General features: G+C 45.1%; 1 protein-coding gene across 1 annotated transcript in view; it reads right to left on the minus strand.

The window, feature by feature from the left end:
• ADAMTS17 (ADAM metallopeptidase with thrombospondin type 1 motif 17) overlaps window positions 1–16719 on the minus strand; it is a 262300-nt gene that overhangs the window by 72470 nt on the left and 173111 nt on the right. The window contains exons 15-16 of the mRNA XM_026648360.2: window positions 15217–15337; window positions 5938–6018 (exon numbers count right to left, since the gene is read on the minus strand). Of these exons, the coding sequence (XP_026504145.1) occupies window positions 5938–6018; window positions 15217–15337 (202 nt within the window). The remainder of the gene's footprint in view (window positions 1–5937; window positions 6019–15216; window positions 15338–16719) is intronic.

Genomic DNA, 16719 nt, shown 5'->3' on the forward strand with positions numbered 1-16719 from the left:
CCAAGTTTGGGAAACACTGATCCACTGGATAGTTTTCTAATTTCAAGGTTAATTGTGTCTCCTGGCCAGACTGTTCTTTAATAACAGTTTTCTTAACCATTAATGATTGAGTCCCAGTTTATTAACTTTCTGTCAGAATTATGACCCTTGCTTCTAATTAACTAAATGAGCAGGGGTGTGACCCAAACCCCATTTGAATTAATGGAAAGGCTCCTACTTGCTTGCTTGGGTTTTGGATCAGGCCCCACCAACTAGCAAGCTCTGCATGCCTTTGGTACACTCCATGTTGTTCTTTAATATACTTAGAAGGTCAGGACATGAACCTCCCCGTCAACGGCAAGACATGTCTGACTTGCTTTTTGGGGAGGGGGGCGCATTAATCTAGTGTGAGTCATGTTTGTAATGACAAGAGACCATTGCCTATAGACCTGCCCTTGCCTCTGGCTGCTCAGTAGTCAGGCAACATTTGACGTCCATAATGCGGCTATTACTAAGTGGTGTGCTTCAAGCAACTAGAAGCCAGATTGCCCCCCCCCCCCACACACACACACAGGAGGGGCTGAGCAGGAGGAAATTTCTGTGAGGTTCTCCTTCATGGGGATTCTTACCAAAGTGTTCTGACAGGGCACCGAGTTTACTCCCCTGGTGGAACTGGCAAGAGGTCTGACCTCATGGATCCGGAGAGCTGGAGAAGGTTGAAAGAGATCCAGGAAGAGGGCTGGTGCGTCAACACTTTGCTGCAGACTGAAACTGGCATAAACAGTGGCTCTGAGCAGCACTGAACATGACCAGCTCAGGGATAATACCGCATCCAATTAAAGTCATGGGCGGAATGTAATTATCTCTATTGGAATATGGCTACTTACTGAGATACTGAGACAAGCATGCCTACTCTTGTGAAAAGGTCCATGGGAGCTTTAATGAGCAGAAAGGCAGCACGCTGAGCTCCCTAGGACTAGGAATCCATTCTGACTCAGAGGGAAGATCGCCCCTTGCTGAAACACCAGCACTCCATGTTTAATCTCTGGGGTCTTCCATCTGGGGAATGGCCATGTCTTACTTGAGGGAGTCTTAGGGTTGGCAAGCTTTGATCCCCGCTTCCTCAGCATCCAAGCAGAACGAGCACTAAGGAACAGCAACAACATTTAGCTCTTACCGCATGGAGTATTTTGCAAGCAGGGATCTCAAAACATTTTGCAAAGGAGGGGAAGTATCCTTATTTCCATTTTGCAGACAGGAACACTGAGTCACAGAGAGATGAAGAGGTGTGTACAGGGTCACCCAGCGGCTCAGAGCTGTGAACAGAACCGAGGGGGTAGATTCTCTTCTCTACCAAGACCTGCTTGACAGTGTGGGCAGGTGAGCTCAATCAGGAAACAGATTATGGCTTCCTGAGCCTCAGCCAGCCCCGTCCTCAGTGTAAATTAGAGCAGCCTAAAGGTTGCTCTAATTTAGGACAGTTGGCTGTGGTACTCCCAGGATGATATGCCTGCTGTGGATAACAGTAACGTAACTCCACCCTTGCCCCTGCCCCTTCACCGAGGTGGGGGTGGTAGATGGTTTATGGAGCCAGCTCTGCCCGCTTTACACCAAATGTGAATTCCTGTCAGGGCCAGGCCGGGGGTACTGGTCAGTTGCTAAGTTGTGGTCAGAAAATGAGTAGTGGGGTCAGCGTCGAGGTAGGTCAGGATATCAGGAAGTTGGGGGTCAGGCACCAAGTTGAAGGCGGCAGGTGAATGGAAGAGTCAGGATATCAGGAAGTTGGGTCAGGTGCCAGGTTACAGACAGCAAGCAAATAGCAAAGTTGAGACCAACCCAGGCTCGGAAGCTGGAGTTTAGGGTCTACAGCAAGCAGGGTCTGGAGTGGAAGCAGGCAGGCAGTCTGCTTGGTTGCTCAGACAGCTCCCCATGATGGCTTCCTGGTTTAAAAACTAGGAACAGCCAACCAGTGAGCTGGGAGGGGCCACCATTCAGATCCTGCTGGGCAGGACTTCCTGCAGAACCCAGTTTCATGAGGTCCTCAAGGGGAAACCCAACCTAAGCAACCAGTGGCGATGCGGATGAGTCGGTGGCTCAGAACTCCCAGGTTCCAGTCCAGCAGCGTCTTACAATTTCCTGCGTTTAGGGGAATTCTCAACTTGCAGTCGTGGCCAGATTGCAGCTCAAAGGGTCCAGAAAAAGGGCAGTGAATCTAACCCATTGTCTCCTGACTCCCAGTTCAGTGCACTATCCATGGAATCACGCTGCCTCTAAGTATCAAGTCAATTGTTCACAAGATCCTCCAGCATCGTCCCATTGCACCAGAAATGTCTCACCAATCACCAAACCAAGTCTCTTCACCTGACCTGAATCCCAACTCTGGTCTGTATAAGATTGTGATCGCTGGGGGAGAGGGAAGGTGTCTACAGGAATGGTTAACTGTAAGTAGATAGGTCAGACTACCACTGGGATGTGGTTTCACTCAGGAGGTAGCAGGCATTTGCCTTGTCTCATGCTTAGCTTTGTGGCTCAACATCGTACAGTAGAGGATTAAAACAAAACCAAAAAGCCCTTAACTTCTCTTTTCCTTTCAGGCTGGAAGACAGGAACTGACTAATCAACCTAATCCTACACCTGGCATCCAGTCAGATCTTTATTTCCACTTGCAATTCCTCCAACTCACTTCCGAGCTCATGGACGCAAGCTGCCGAGGCGTTTCCTGTTCAAGGTGGTTCTTTAGCATGAAAGCCAACCGAGCCAGCCAGCCAGCGTGGGCTGAACGTAGGTGGAGGGAAATGATTCCGGAACTGCTCCCAGCAAATGGAATAATGATTCCAAATTAAGCAGGGTTCCAAAGTGCTGCACCCAGCCCTGAGTGGAAACAAGGCTGATTGGACTAAACTTTATGAGTGAAACTAACACAGGGAATCTTTCCAAAGTTAGACCCTTTGTTATAATGAGTGCAGAGTCCTTGTGCCTTATTAAAGCTACAGTGCCTGGAATTTGATTTCCCAATTATTGTCTTGTATATCTTGTTGGAGACTCGCTGTTGCTATCCTTGGGCTTAGATTAACAAGGCACTGCATATTTCTTCCTCTCTGATCACTGACATTGGAAACAGACAGCTTTGGAAGACACAATAAGATCCTCCTGGCTACTGAACATGAGCTACAGAGCTGAAAAAATATTGGGAAACTTCAGTGTAGCAAGAGCATCATCATGCACTGCAGCTGGGAAAAAACTCTCTTGGCCCTTTATTTAAAGGCACAGACATTTTAACCACTCTGCAAAACTGGACTGCAAGTATTGTGGGAAGATCCCGGTCTCAAGGTGTCTCAGCACTCCTGCTCCAAGTGCGGTAGGCCGGAGATGTGCAAAAATAGAAAATATATAGGGAAGAGCTGCTTGGATCTTTATGAATCTCAAAACTGGATTGGTTCAAGTGTTGGAGGAAGATCTCTGGGAAGGAACCAGTCTCGTTTTATCTGAACTGTATTTCTTACCTTCAGATAAGGTAGATGCATGCAGGGGCAAAATGTACTCTCAGTCATAGCCAAACCTGTTGGTGTAGCACTTCTTGAGGTTACATCTGTGCAAGTGAGCAGGGTTACAGCATTGTAACTGAGGACCGACTTTAGCCCTAAATATTCAGGGCAAGCTTCTCAGATCTAGAACTCCAGCTGATAAAACTAAAACCCCCTGATCAACACTCTATATGAATCCCATGGAAACAAACAAACAAGACGGGCTTCCAAAAGCAGAATATTTGCAAAGCTCGAGGAAACACTGGCTCTTATTGTTCCACCAGTGGCTTGATATGTCAAACATCTTATGTGTAGGCGTAATCTTCTTCCAGAAAACTGGCTGCCGCCTTAGCAGAAATAACAGCAACAGTGACACATGCTTCCTACAAAGGGCTGGTGCCACAAATGCCGGTTTTATAATACAAGGCACAGCCCACCTCAGAGTTGAATGGCAGGGGGTGTTTTCTTCTTAATTGCATTTTAGCTTTATTCATCATGTGGTATGTACTCAAGAAGATAGACAGGGCAGATGACAGCCAGGGAGAAGCACTCTTGCTGAATGTTCCTTGCCAATTCTGGTGTCATCCCAAAACACAGGAAAATAGCAGAACTAGTGCAAAACTCCTAAGACACAATCAGCCTGCGAAAGCTTTCTGCAGCATCCTGTATCCTGATATTTGCAACTAATTGGAATCTAAGAAAAAGAGTTATGATGAAGGAGCACATGGGAGTCAGGAGACCTGGGTTCTATTTGCAGCTCTGCCACTGACTCACTTTTTGGCCGTGGCAAGAGTCACATCACCTCTGTGTGCCTCAGTTCCACCATCTGTAAAAAAGAGGGGGTCAAATGCTCATTCTCCTATTGGAGTTACTGCCATTCTCTATTATTTGTTCTGGTAGCACCCACCACCGGAGAGGGCACAGTCCCTGTGCCGAAGAAGATTGGAAGAGACGGAACAGGCGGATGGGACAACATCTAAGTAAGGTGGTAAAACACTGAGCGGTCGGAGTGAGAACCACATAACCATTAATCCCAGTTTGCCCCAAATGGGAATACTCTGGTGAGGAAAGACTGCAGGACATGGCCCTAATAGAAGCACTCAGTTTTTGTGCTGAGGGGTGCCAGATAAACTGATGAGCAAATAGACAGAAAATAAAGGATTCAGGGGGCGTAAATGCTTATCGATAGCAACAAAAATCCGGAGGCGAACCTGCTCGGAATTTTAAACCACAAAGGTTCAACAAACATCAGAGACTGCTTCGATTGTTCTCTTCTCCTGCCTTAACGGGACATGGAACTGTGGCACAGCATAGAACAGTTAAAAGCTCAGCTCAGCTTGTTACCTTGCTTGCAACAGTGTTTCTATGTGGCCATGCATCTATCTACATGTTTGGATGAGAGGAAGGATGGTCCGGTGATTAGGGTGCTAACCAGGGAATTTCGATTAAATTCCCTACTCTGCCACGTCGTCTTTCTGTTCCTCAGTTCTCCGTCTGTGCAATGGGGATTGCAACACTTCCTTACCTCACAGGGGTGTTCTGAGGATAAATTCATTAAAGTTGGTGATACAAGGATGATACTATGAGGATGGGGCCATACATGTACCATTGTAGATGTAGCTTGCTATAATTTACAAGGACACTACACAGCCATAACTGTAGGGGTTAATCATTTTATAATAAATTTGCTGACCCTGTAATAGACCAAACTACAATATCCGGGGCTCCCCCAGGGCCAGATCCTCCTTTCCCTTCCACAGGTGCAATGCCACTGACTTCAGCGGGACGGCAGGGGTGTAAACAAGGGGAGGACTAAGCTCATTATTTAAGTTGGCTGCCTCACAGAAATTCAGAGTAAATAACATACGCACTGGATCGATGGCTGCAGCCAGCCCACCTCAGGCTGTGAGCTCATTACAGGCTAAGCAGGGCTGGGTCTTGGATGTAAAGCAAAATGACAACCTAGTACTGCAGGAAGTGGCCCGGGCAGCATGGTAAGTGTGTTGGGAGAAGTCAACTGCATTGTCCTGCCTCACTCCTAGTTTGAACTGGGTGCTATGCTCTTCCTATCCAAATGGCGGCTGTTTCATCTGAACACCACATTCTTCCTTACTCCTCCCCCTAAACTGTTGCACAGTGTTGTTGTGTGCTATTAGACAGCTCCTCTGTTCCACCCCAGAGCAAAGTGCACGTCAGGGACTCGTCTACGCATGTAAAAATGCTCTGGGATTCCTTCGGGGTGAATAGCACCCTACTAGCTGTCCGATATTAACACGCTGAGCAAACCGCCACAGAAAGGGTGAGACATCGCAATAAGAAAGAAACGTTAGCAGCCAATTCCTGCAAACGATGAACCTGCGGCCTAACTACTCCTATCGATCATTTAGACAAAAGCATACACTGAGTTTAGAATCAAAGCATTTTTCTTTTTTACCCAGAAAACTGTGGGCAGGTTTATCCTCCACCACTCGGATCCGTCGAGCACCCGCAGGGATCACAGCTGCTTCAATATAACCTAGGGCAACAAAAGGTCACATGGATGAGTGTCTCCCACAACCAGCCAGAGGCATTGTGTAATTTAGTATCATCCCCCAAAAAATCAACTCCGCTCCAGCTTTTGTAATGGTTGGGAAACACTTGAAAGGTAGTAGCTGTTTTGGCAGCCAGGTTTCAATGCGGTGACTTGCGTAGCAAGGGCGAATCATTACAGCTTGAGGAGAGGGGGAAATGCGTGTACACATCCTTAATTGCAACTCTTCTGGCTTGTGGTTGGTTCTATTAAATCTGTTCCCGTGCATCATTTTTGTTCATGTGTGGCATCTACCGGAATACGCTAGGATCCTACTGGAAGCTGAAGCAAAGGTGGGCTTGCCAGTAGTTACAATGCACATCATAGGAACAGAAGTGTCAGTGCTTCGAAATGAACACATTTGTGTTAGCTGTTATGAAAACGCTTTCTTTGGGATATAACCTGCATTATCATTCATATTTTTAAGGAAAAGAATGAGCTATTTGGGAGACTGCTAAACTAAAACATTGCAGGAGTCAATGATGAAAACTGGTATAAATCTATTTGCTTTCACTGGCATGTCAGTCCCTATGAAACAGTCCTATATAATTTAATAGACTACAATCTCCTTCCTTTAGAACTTTTAAACCAAGCTGCAGAATTCTACAACCAGGATTTAATTCTACAGGATAGTTAAAAAAAATACATCTGTAGGACTGATCTCCTTCAAATGATACTGGTAAGTTACATGTGGTTTATTTATTGCTTTTAAAACCCCCTCAAAAATGTTATGGTTCAATTCAGAGATGGACAAAAACCAAAACCTTAAGACACGGGCACTCTTGACCTTTGGAGTCATTCGTGTGTGGGTTCTGCTCCAAACTTCGAGGCTCAGCCCTAGCTTTAGTCTAAGAGATAGGCAAAAAGCAAACTACCTAGTAACACCTGTGTCAAATCTTGGAAACCATCGTGACTAGGATTTGATTCTTTTTAATTGGCCAGACGGTTTATTTTTCGGTGTGTAACTTGGCTCCTCCCCCTTCCCACCTTTTCTTTTAAAACACTTAATAGTTTATTCTGTATGCTTTATCTTCCCTTTTTTGTTACATGTGCTAAGTGATATGGCCCTATACCAGACCTGCCCCTATAGAAATAGGATGATGCTGGAGAATCACTAGTGTCAGAGTAGTGTTTGGGACTATTCCTTTAGAATTCAGCAGTACTTTGGTTTTTTTAAAGGTAAATGCCGTGGTTCTGCTTTGACTGAGAGCAAGGGAGAGGGAGTGACACACTGCAGAACAAAGGGCCTCTCTCTGTGTGGCTGCATTGACTGTGGAGGCGGTACCCTGGGACGTGGCCTGGATGTGGCTAGTGAATCCATCATTATATAGATCCCACACACCTAACCCCTGCCTGAAAGCCTTTCACTTATGGGTTCACACAGGGGCCTCAGCCCATGGGATTAGCCTACCACAGTCGTGTCAATGAAGCAGCTGCATAGCCACCAGATTAATGGGACACATGGATTCCTTCCCACTCCCAACCCCTTTTAGATCACCTGTACAAAACATTCTCACTGGGGTGTTGGTGTTGGGTTGGGAGATGATTTGACCAATGACAACCATCTCTCTCCTTAGCCTCTCATCTTTTTAAGGTAGCCCCTATTGTTCTGGTACATTACACTAATTTGTATTGCCATTTTACCACCTCTCCTCGCTCCCCTCAGCTCAGGTCCTTTTCCTTTTGCCCCCCACCCAGGAGCATCATCTCTCTTGTTTTCTTCTCCCCTGCTCGGGTTACTTCCAAAAGCCAGTCAATCATCCTTTGCAGGGAGAATCAAAATAAAGGGAAAACAGGATTCTGAACAAAGAACCTCCCCTCATGTCAGGCTGATGAATTCCCCATTCTGCTAATTACAAAGCATGCTCCATCAGTAATACTCACTACTTCAGGGTTTGGCTTTTATGGCAATTGTGAAATCTATAAAAATCAAAGAAAACAGATGTCGGACATTAGCCTGGATCCTACTGGGAGTTGGTTTTTTGTTGGTTGAGATAAATTACATTAAGAGCAGCACATTCTAAAATGCCAAACATCCCTTGTTGCACCCCATGCATCTGCATTCAAACCCAACCAACTATGACGATCAGACATGAACATACAGCAGAGGGATTAATGAAAAATACGTCACTGTAAATGGACCCTAGAAACACACCTGGCCACCATGTTAGGAAGCCACTTTGGAACATGCCCAAGTATCACGTATTTGTTGATGTATTTACTGTGGATGATGATGATGATTTTTTAAATCAAAGGCTCAGAACTACCTTCTGCCATGACCAGATCCAAAAAATCATTGAAGTTAATGGAAAGGCTCTCATTGATTTCACTGGGCTTCAGAGCAGACCCCTGAGGCAGTGGTATCCTGGCCTGCGTCCTGCTGTTTTTGCAGTGCGAGAGGCATGGCGTTACTCTTGAGGTTCTGCTAGTGCCACAAATATGCTCTCATTTCACCACTGCGGTGCGAGAAAATACCGTGTGTAAACGCTGCCTTGTACATTACTTTTGAAATGTTAAATAGCGGAGTTTAAGATATTAACAGGGTATTAGTTCTGGAGACTATTTAGTTTGGTCTGATACCAGATTTTTCTCCTCATGTAATTTCTAATCCTGACTGATGGCACCAGGGGTTGTATTCACAGCTCCTGAATAAAAACAAAACAAAAAACCACCTTACTGTACTCGCTCTCTGAGATTGGGTGACACAGAACCAACTATTAACATTTTGTTTTCTTTAGGGAACCAAGTAGTGCCAGTCTATGCTTGTGTAGTTTTGAAATGTTCTTTCAGGGGACAGAGTAGGTTCCTTGGGCATGTCCCATAGAAAGCCTCTGTAGCTCTTAGCCAGCAATACTGTGTAAATCAGTGGTCAAAATCCTACTGCAAATGCATTAAATACACCATACATGCAAACTCACCATAAATATAAACTCAGATTGCTCCCAGCTGGGCTTTAGAGCTAGTGACATGCTGTTGCTCAAGGGATTATAATCCCAATATTGGAGAATGTTGCCCCATAGTTTTCGAGGCATGTTTTCTATCACAAATTGTAAACTGCAGATTCCCAGAAAGATTATCAAGCATGAGATATTAAGCCAATGTTGGTCCAGAGTCAAAAGACTGTCAAAGATTTGTTAGGTAACTTGGGGGTAACTGTTTGCAATGCTGGGGTCTGCACGGTTGAGTTAAAATTCTGTTTAGGTGAGGAGCTGCTTAAAGACTGATGAGATCTGACAACAATCAGGCAGTGGTTCTAGTTATTCCATCCAAAAGTCAGACTTTTAAGATAAAGGTTGGAAAGTAGAACTGGAGAATTTCATGATTTCGTCATTTCTAGAGCTGTATGTACTGTACTCCACCTCAGGAACAGCTATTTTGGCATGCAACAATCTTTCTGGATAATCTGTGTTACATCAGTGTCCCAGGAACGTAAGGCTGTGATTGAAGTGAGTCCTAGATACAGGTTCTGTGGTGAACTTGTATTAGGAGAGATACCAGAACGAAGAGGCGGCTTGGTCATCAAGCAGATTAATACATGTATGGTGGCTACTGTAGCTTCACTTAAACACTGGAGAGATTTGCAAGAGGAAAGCAGGCTCAAACAGGAGAACCCACTGTGAGGCAGGGTTATTAGTCCCAGAGAGGAGAGAGGTTAGCACGAATTTCAACGTGGAACTGAATTACTACAAAAGTGGTTTGGATGTTACTGGAAGACGAACTCTCGGGTAGAGGAGATGTTACCCCATGGCTGCAAGTGCTGATCTCTATGCAATGTACCTTTGTATCTTCCTACTAGGGGTGTATCACAGTATGGGTAGAACAAAACCCACCCCCCTGCACGATCCCAACTTTTGGATTATGTCCTGCTGCAAGGTCCCAAGCTGAGAGCTGTAAAGACTGGACTCCTCTAGTTATCTGCTGAACATGTACCGCACAGACATCCCCATTGTCCTGGGGTGGCAAGGGCAGTCTCCATAGCTCTTTCAGTCCTTGCTCCCATTGCCAAGAGTGCCAATCAGTACCTACTGTGGGGGTGCTTTGGAAACGTATCCATTAGACGCTGCACTGAGACTTAAGAGCTCGTTTTTTGAGCAGTCAGAAGATGCTCATGACTTGACCTCACCATCGGTCGGGGCTGAATTCCATCTGTTGGCTTACAGGTGACAACCTCCGCACCCTCATTACTGATCCTCTCTGTATTCCACTGTCCCTCTACCTAGATTTTGTACGGTATGTAATTCTTGTTGCTGATCAGAAAATAAAAGACAATTGACTAGTTTATCTTCTTGCGTGCATGAGAATCCTGGTGATTACCAATTGCAGGCACCTACCCACACAGCACCTACCCACCACTGTTTACTTCCAGCCATGGAGTAGCTAGCCTGGAGGAAAATCATTTCATCGTGAAGCCATGGACAGATTTCAAAGCCTCCTGATATTGCTATCGAGTGTCAATTTGGTGGTAATGATTCCTATAAAGGACAGCCGGCTGGTAAGTCACCCACTGCCCTGTGTTTCTGTCTGCCTCTCATCACCTGCCCATTTATCCTATTAACAGAATTTTCTTGCATGTGCTGAGAGAAGAACATTCCCAGGCTTAAAGCACCATCTCTCAATTTCCTTTTTATTTTAAATGCACTACTGTCAAGGTTAAAATTCTGCATAAAGTGTTTGATTTCTTCACCATAGTAAAAACAGAAACTGCTCATGAAGAAAAGTTATTGTTATAGCAATTTGCCTAGTTCATTTAATTATTTACTGGAGTACGGACTTAAAACGTAAGCCAAACAACTGCAGCGTCTCTTTTGGGTCACAAGACAGAGGGCATCCATTCAAATCTTCCCATGGCCAGGGAAGAGCAATATAGATGCACACATGAAAAAATGACTCATGTGGCAGGTCTCTAAGCGTTATCTGTACGGCATTGGAGTCTGGATGGGAATCTTACAAGGAGGAAGGGAAGGGCCAGACCACTAGCCGGTGTAAATCAGTATAGCTCCATTGGCTCCCAGTTTACATTACTGAGGATCTGGCGTAAGTGCAGAACATGATTCTGAACACAATTTGGGGATGATGTCAGAAGGTCAGAGATGAATTTTAACACAAAATTTGTGGGGGGGGGGTTTGGGTGTGTGTGTGGGGGGGATTTAGTTCCCAGAAAACAGAAGGACCAACAGGCATAGTAGTGGGACAGGTATCCAGTGTGCAGAACCTCTGAAAACTCGGTGGCACTACAGAGATGGGCTGGAAGAGAAGAAACAGGGGCAGGACTTGATAATGGGCTGACAAACATGGTCTTCTGGTGGCTAGGCAGCTCCTTTCAAAGGCCAAGGACCCACGTGCTGTCTCTCCAATTCAGGCTAGTCATGCTGAATGTAGAAGGCTTTAAAGGGTATCCATGGCTTTTTATACGATGCAGTCTCCCCACCCAATCCAACCAGGAGGAGGAGGACAGAAAACCAACACCCAACAACAGCTACCCAATGACACCACACACAGCATTCAGGCATCTTACACGAGAAACACTTGGGAACAGCCTTTGCCTTTGCCATCACACACGTGGAAACCTTCTTACAATGACTATTGGTTACTGAGAAACAGAAAGGAGTTGGCATGGGTTTAGTCCAGTTAATAGAGCTCGACAGCATGTTTGCAATCACAGGACATACAGGGACCGATCCTGCAGTCAGTGGAGTCCCACGTGCACAGCAGCTGCAGGATCTGGCCCAAACGTTGTAGGTGCAATTCTCAAACTGATACTTCTTAACAACCAACGTCTTGACATTTCACAGCTATTCTCTTCTGAAATCATAAATCAACACACTTAACACAGGGGCTTTGGGCTTGACCCTAATCAAAGCAAGTCAATGGGAGATCTGCCCCTCTCTTCGGGAATGATTTCACTATCCAGGCCCTGATTCTGCTATCGGGACTCATGCTGCTTAGTCACATTAGGGTTCAAATTTAGGCTTTGTAAAATCTTGGATTTTAAACATCATTAAAACGCTGATTTTTTAAGAAAATCCACAGATATTTTCTTAAACAAATACATGTTTCCTTGTGGTGTTTGCAACCTGAACACTTTGTGCCAGTGGATGAGACACAGAACGTGAAACTGACTAAGGTCCTGGTCCCGCAAAACACATATGCACATGAAAAGTCCCATTGAACACCACAGATTAACTCACAGGGCATAACATGTAAGCGGAATCGGGGTCTGGACCCATAAGTGAAACCAACATGTCTAATTTCACTGTCTATGCTGAGAGAAGTGTAAAAGCAGAGAGAATAAATAGCAAAACTATTTCGGGTTATTTTTCACACAGTGTTTTAATCTACTATTTTTCAGAAAAAAAACTGTAGCTAGTCTATGTGTCAGGACATAGTATAAAGGCTGGAAAAATCCTTATTTATACAACTATGTAAGATGGGCAAATGAAGTATTTTGAATGGTGAAGCAACATTTTAGATAGGATCGATGTGTCTCTCTCTCTCATCTGGCTCCAGATATTCAGTAAAGAATGAGGGTGCAATAAAGGCTTGTACATTATAATATTAACGCTCAACATACCATCTGGGTACTGTCGTATCTGCCCTGTCTCTAGAGATGGGGGGAACCCCTGCTGTACTCATCTGGTTGACAATCAGCAGAGAATGTTCAGTCCCTACAGATCTGCCATGGGGAAAGGTCACTGAATGTATTGAGAGCAGCCCACCTAACTGAAAACAGGCGTATACCACTTTTAAATTCTGGCAGGGACCCAGAAGGTTGTCATCTATCTGGGTCAAGTCTTTTTGTTTCATGGTGATTTTGATCCGTAAATAACAAAGATAGGTTTCCCTTCAAAAACATCTACGAGATACACTTATTTCCAGCTAGCACTGCTACTACAGAAATGGAGAATGTTTTTCCCAACTAAAATGACCAGGGCGCAATTCCCATTTCCTGCAGGAGACATTAGAGAAGCAGTGAAACTGTAAACTAGGCATACATTTGTTGATATTCAGATCGGGAACTGCTGTAGAAGATGGAGCAGTGGTTTCACCACTGGCATCAGCTATAGATTTAGCCCTGGTCTACACTGGGGGGGAGGGGAGGGGAGAGGGAATCGATCTAAGTTATGCAACTTCAGCTACGTGAATAACGTAGCTGAAGCCGACGTACTTAGATCGACTTACAGTGGTATCTTCACCGCGGTGAGTCGACTGCTGCCGCTCCCCCGTCGACTCTGCCTGTGCCTCTTGCCGAGCTGGAGTACAGGAGTTGACGGGAGAGTGCTTGGGGGTCGATTTATCTCGTCTAGACTAGACGCAATAAATTGATCCCCGCCGGATCAATCACAGCCCGCCGATCCGGTGGGTAGTGAAAACATCCCTTAGCAATGTAACATACATTTCCAACACAGACATAGGAGGTATGGCACAATTATACCACCAATGCTGTTCCTTTTTAACGGCAGAAGTCGCGTGCAATATTTTGTGACATGCTCTCAGAGCCCTATTCTCAAAGCACAAGTGCATGCCAACAGAGTTAACCAAGGCAAATCTTTTCCTTAGTCTTGCACAGCCAAGATACAAACTTCTCACTACCAACAGCTGGAAGCTAAACGGAACACAACAGTCAGAGCAGTAAAAACTGCAAGCCGGAAATCATACGACAGATCGGCCTGACAATGGAAGTGCACAAATGAACTCCAGAAAGTATTACTGAAGTTTGCCAATTCCACCTACACCTCAGATGTGGTGGTAGATCTTAGCTGCCTTCACAGATAAAGTATGGGAAGGAGGTAGTAGAAATTAGAAAAGAGAATCAGAGCACCAGCTTTGAAGCCCTGATTTAGCAAAGCAGTAGAGCACACACTTAACTTTAATAATGAATTCAATGGAACTCAAGCATGTGCTCCAAGGACATCTTTAACTGCTTTGCTCAACTGAGTCCCAAAACAGCACATGTTGAATGTGCTTTGCTTTTGCTTCCCTACATGCGGAGATGGCAACATTCATTTAAATATCGGTCGTTTTGCCTTAATATTTCCTCCCTCCTGCAGTGGGTCCTAAGTCTAAATTTCCCCCGCACTTTGCTTGACCAGGATGAACGGCAACAGGTCTCATAAGTGTGGAACAGTGACTAAGGAAGAAGGGCTAATTCACACACAATGGGCGTGCAAAACCAGAGAGGACCGCTTGAGCTTGACTGAAAACAGTCTTATTCCGAGGCTTCTATGTTGCTGGCGTGAAGTCAATATAAATACTCAGAGAGTAGGGTGCCCTGGTTTAGCTGAAGCGGAGATATCCTTAGCATTACATGAATCATCCGGGACGTACACAGGAGCTCTCAGTCTAAATGCCGAAATCAGCTGTCCCTCCCACAGGAGGGGACATTATGATTATCATGATTTTTTCTCTCTGATTTTACATCAAAAGTACCTGTAACATTCAACATGAACTGCAGAGCGTGACTTCTTTGAGCTCAGTAAGGAGGCAATGGCCAATCTCGGCAAACAGGAAGAGGCTGCAGATGGAATTCCACCGTTGAACCAGTTCTTTAATAAAACTGGAACATGGTTAAGGAAACTGAATGGCAAAAGGTGTTATACAGCGCCAACAGGCCTGACCCTGTGAAGCCCTGAGCATCTTCAACTCCCCTTCTCAAGAGGGACTCATCACCTCTCAGGATTGGACCCTTGTAGGAACTCTTATAGGTTAAACACTTATTCTGAAAAAACTGAGCGATAAGATTAGGCATCGTTAATAACTAAAGAATTGACCATCTTATTCTTGTACAGCTATTCGCTTATTCAGTCTCAAACATTTTCGCAGATTTCTTCTGGGCAACAAATTGGGTCAGAAATACTAGCGTAAATTAGAGTAATTCCACTGTGAACACTGTAGCTACTCTCACCCCTAACTTATATCAGTGTCAGCGAGAGCCGAATCTCATGGACAGCCATAACGTTCCCTGTGTATCAACCTCTAAAAATATTCATTTCAAATCTTCTTTTAAATGTACAATGGCTATTTGATCAGGCGCCACATTAAAAGTAGGTGAGTCACACAAAGGACAAGAGTTGTCGCTAGCTCTCTAACTCCTAGATGCTAAGCAGTTCAGACGAAGGCAGAGCGCTTTTGCAGAATGCGACTCACCCATCCCCTTGGTGTGGTTGAAGTCTCCTTTCACCACTTTACAGGTTTTGCCATCTCCATTGCAGATTCCACAACGATCCTCTTTGGCAGCTGAGCCAATGATCCCATCGCAGCCGATTTTCTAATGACAACAACCAGAGCCCTCGTTATTTCATTTGCAAGGCTAAAATGTCTCTAAACTGGGCTGAGCCCCGGATAACATTTGATTGAAAAACTGAACAGGAAAAGAATGTTGCGAGTCAGGAGAGCATTCAGTCAGTACCGCATTGGATTGGTTAGTCAGCAAAACACACTCGTTCAATAGCAAATGCACAAACCATGTTATAAAAAGCTTCACTGTTGTAAGCAGCATCATAAAACCCTCGCTATCCAAAGCACATTGGTGTATTTGCACTAACGTGTTTAAATATTAACAGATTACAAGGATACTCTGTATTTTATAGCAGCTTCCATGTGAGGTTCTCAAATAACTTTACAAATATTAATTAATCTTCATAATACCCTTGTGAAACAAGTATATTCCAGGAGTCCCATTTTGGAAATGGGAAAAGAAAGGCATTGAGAGGTTCCGTGACTTGCCCAGATTCACACTGGAAGCTTAAGGCAGAGCTAGGAACAGAATCCAGGTATCCTGAGTTCCAGTTTTATGCCTTAACCCAGCGTTTCCCAAACTTGGGAGGCCGCTTGTGTAGGGAAAGCCCCTATCAGGCCAGGCCGGTTTGTTTACCTGCCGCATCCGCAGGTCCGGCCGATCGCGGCTCCCACTGGCTGCGGTTCGCTGCTCCAGGCCAATGGGAGCTGCTGGAAGTGGTGGCCAGTACATCCCTTGGCCCGCACCATTTCCAGCAGCTCCCATTGGCCTGGAGCGGCGAACGCGGCCAGTGGGAGCTGCGATCAGCCGGACCTGCGGACGCGGCAGGTAAACAAACCGGCCCGGCCCGCCAGGGGCTTTCCCTACACAAGCGGCGTCCCAAGTTTGGGAAACACTGCCTTAACCACAAGTTCCTCCAAGATTATGCTTGAGGTCCTGATCTATTGCTCACGGAAGCCAATGGGCATTGTATCAGGACTGCGCTGAGGACACCAACATTCAGTACTGAAGACTCAGCATCTATTACATTTTCACTATTTGAACTGAATGGCTCGGGATGCTAGCGCACAGGTCCACATTTTCAGCAGGTCCCATTAACTGAACACCAGAAACCCACATTTATGTTATCAAGAATTTAGGGTCACAATAAATGTATCCAGAATTTAGGTTCACTGATCTGTAAGTGCAAACTGCTGTATACACGCACAGATGTGACATTTTGCCAGTGCTCCCCCGGTATTCAGTTTTGACTTTTTTTGCACTTAAATGATCCCAAAAATATTTAAGTATTTAACCCAATGCTTCAGTTGAAAAGGCATTTGGATTGTAGTGATAGTCACGATTTTACATACATGCCTAAAGCAGTGACCACTAAAAATCTTTACCATTTCACCCCATAAGCAAACACTAGG

This window comes from Terrapene carolina, unplaced genomic scaffold (genome assembly GCF_002925995.2).
Source record: "Terrapene carolina triunguis isolate 2854851 unplaced genomic scaffold, T_m_triunguis-2.0 Scaffold67, whole genome shotgun sequence".
NCBI classification, from domain to species: Eukaryota; Metazoa; Chordata; order Testudines; family Emydidae; genus Terrapene; species Terrapene triunguis.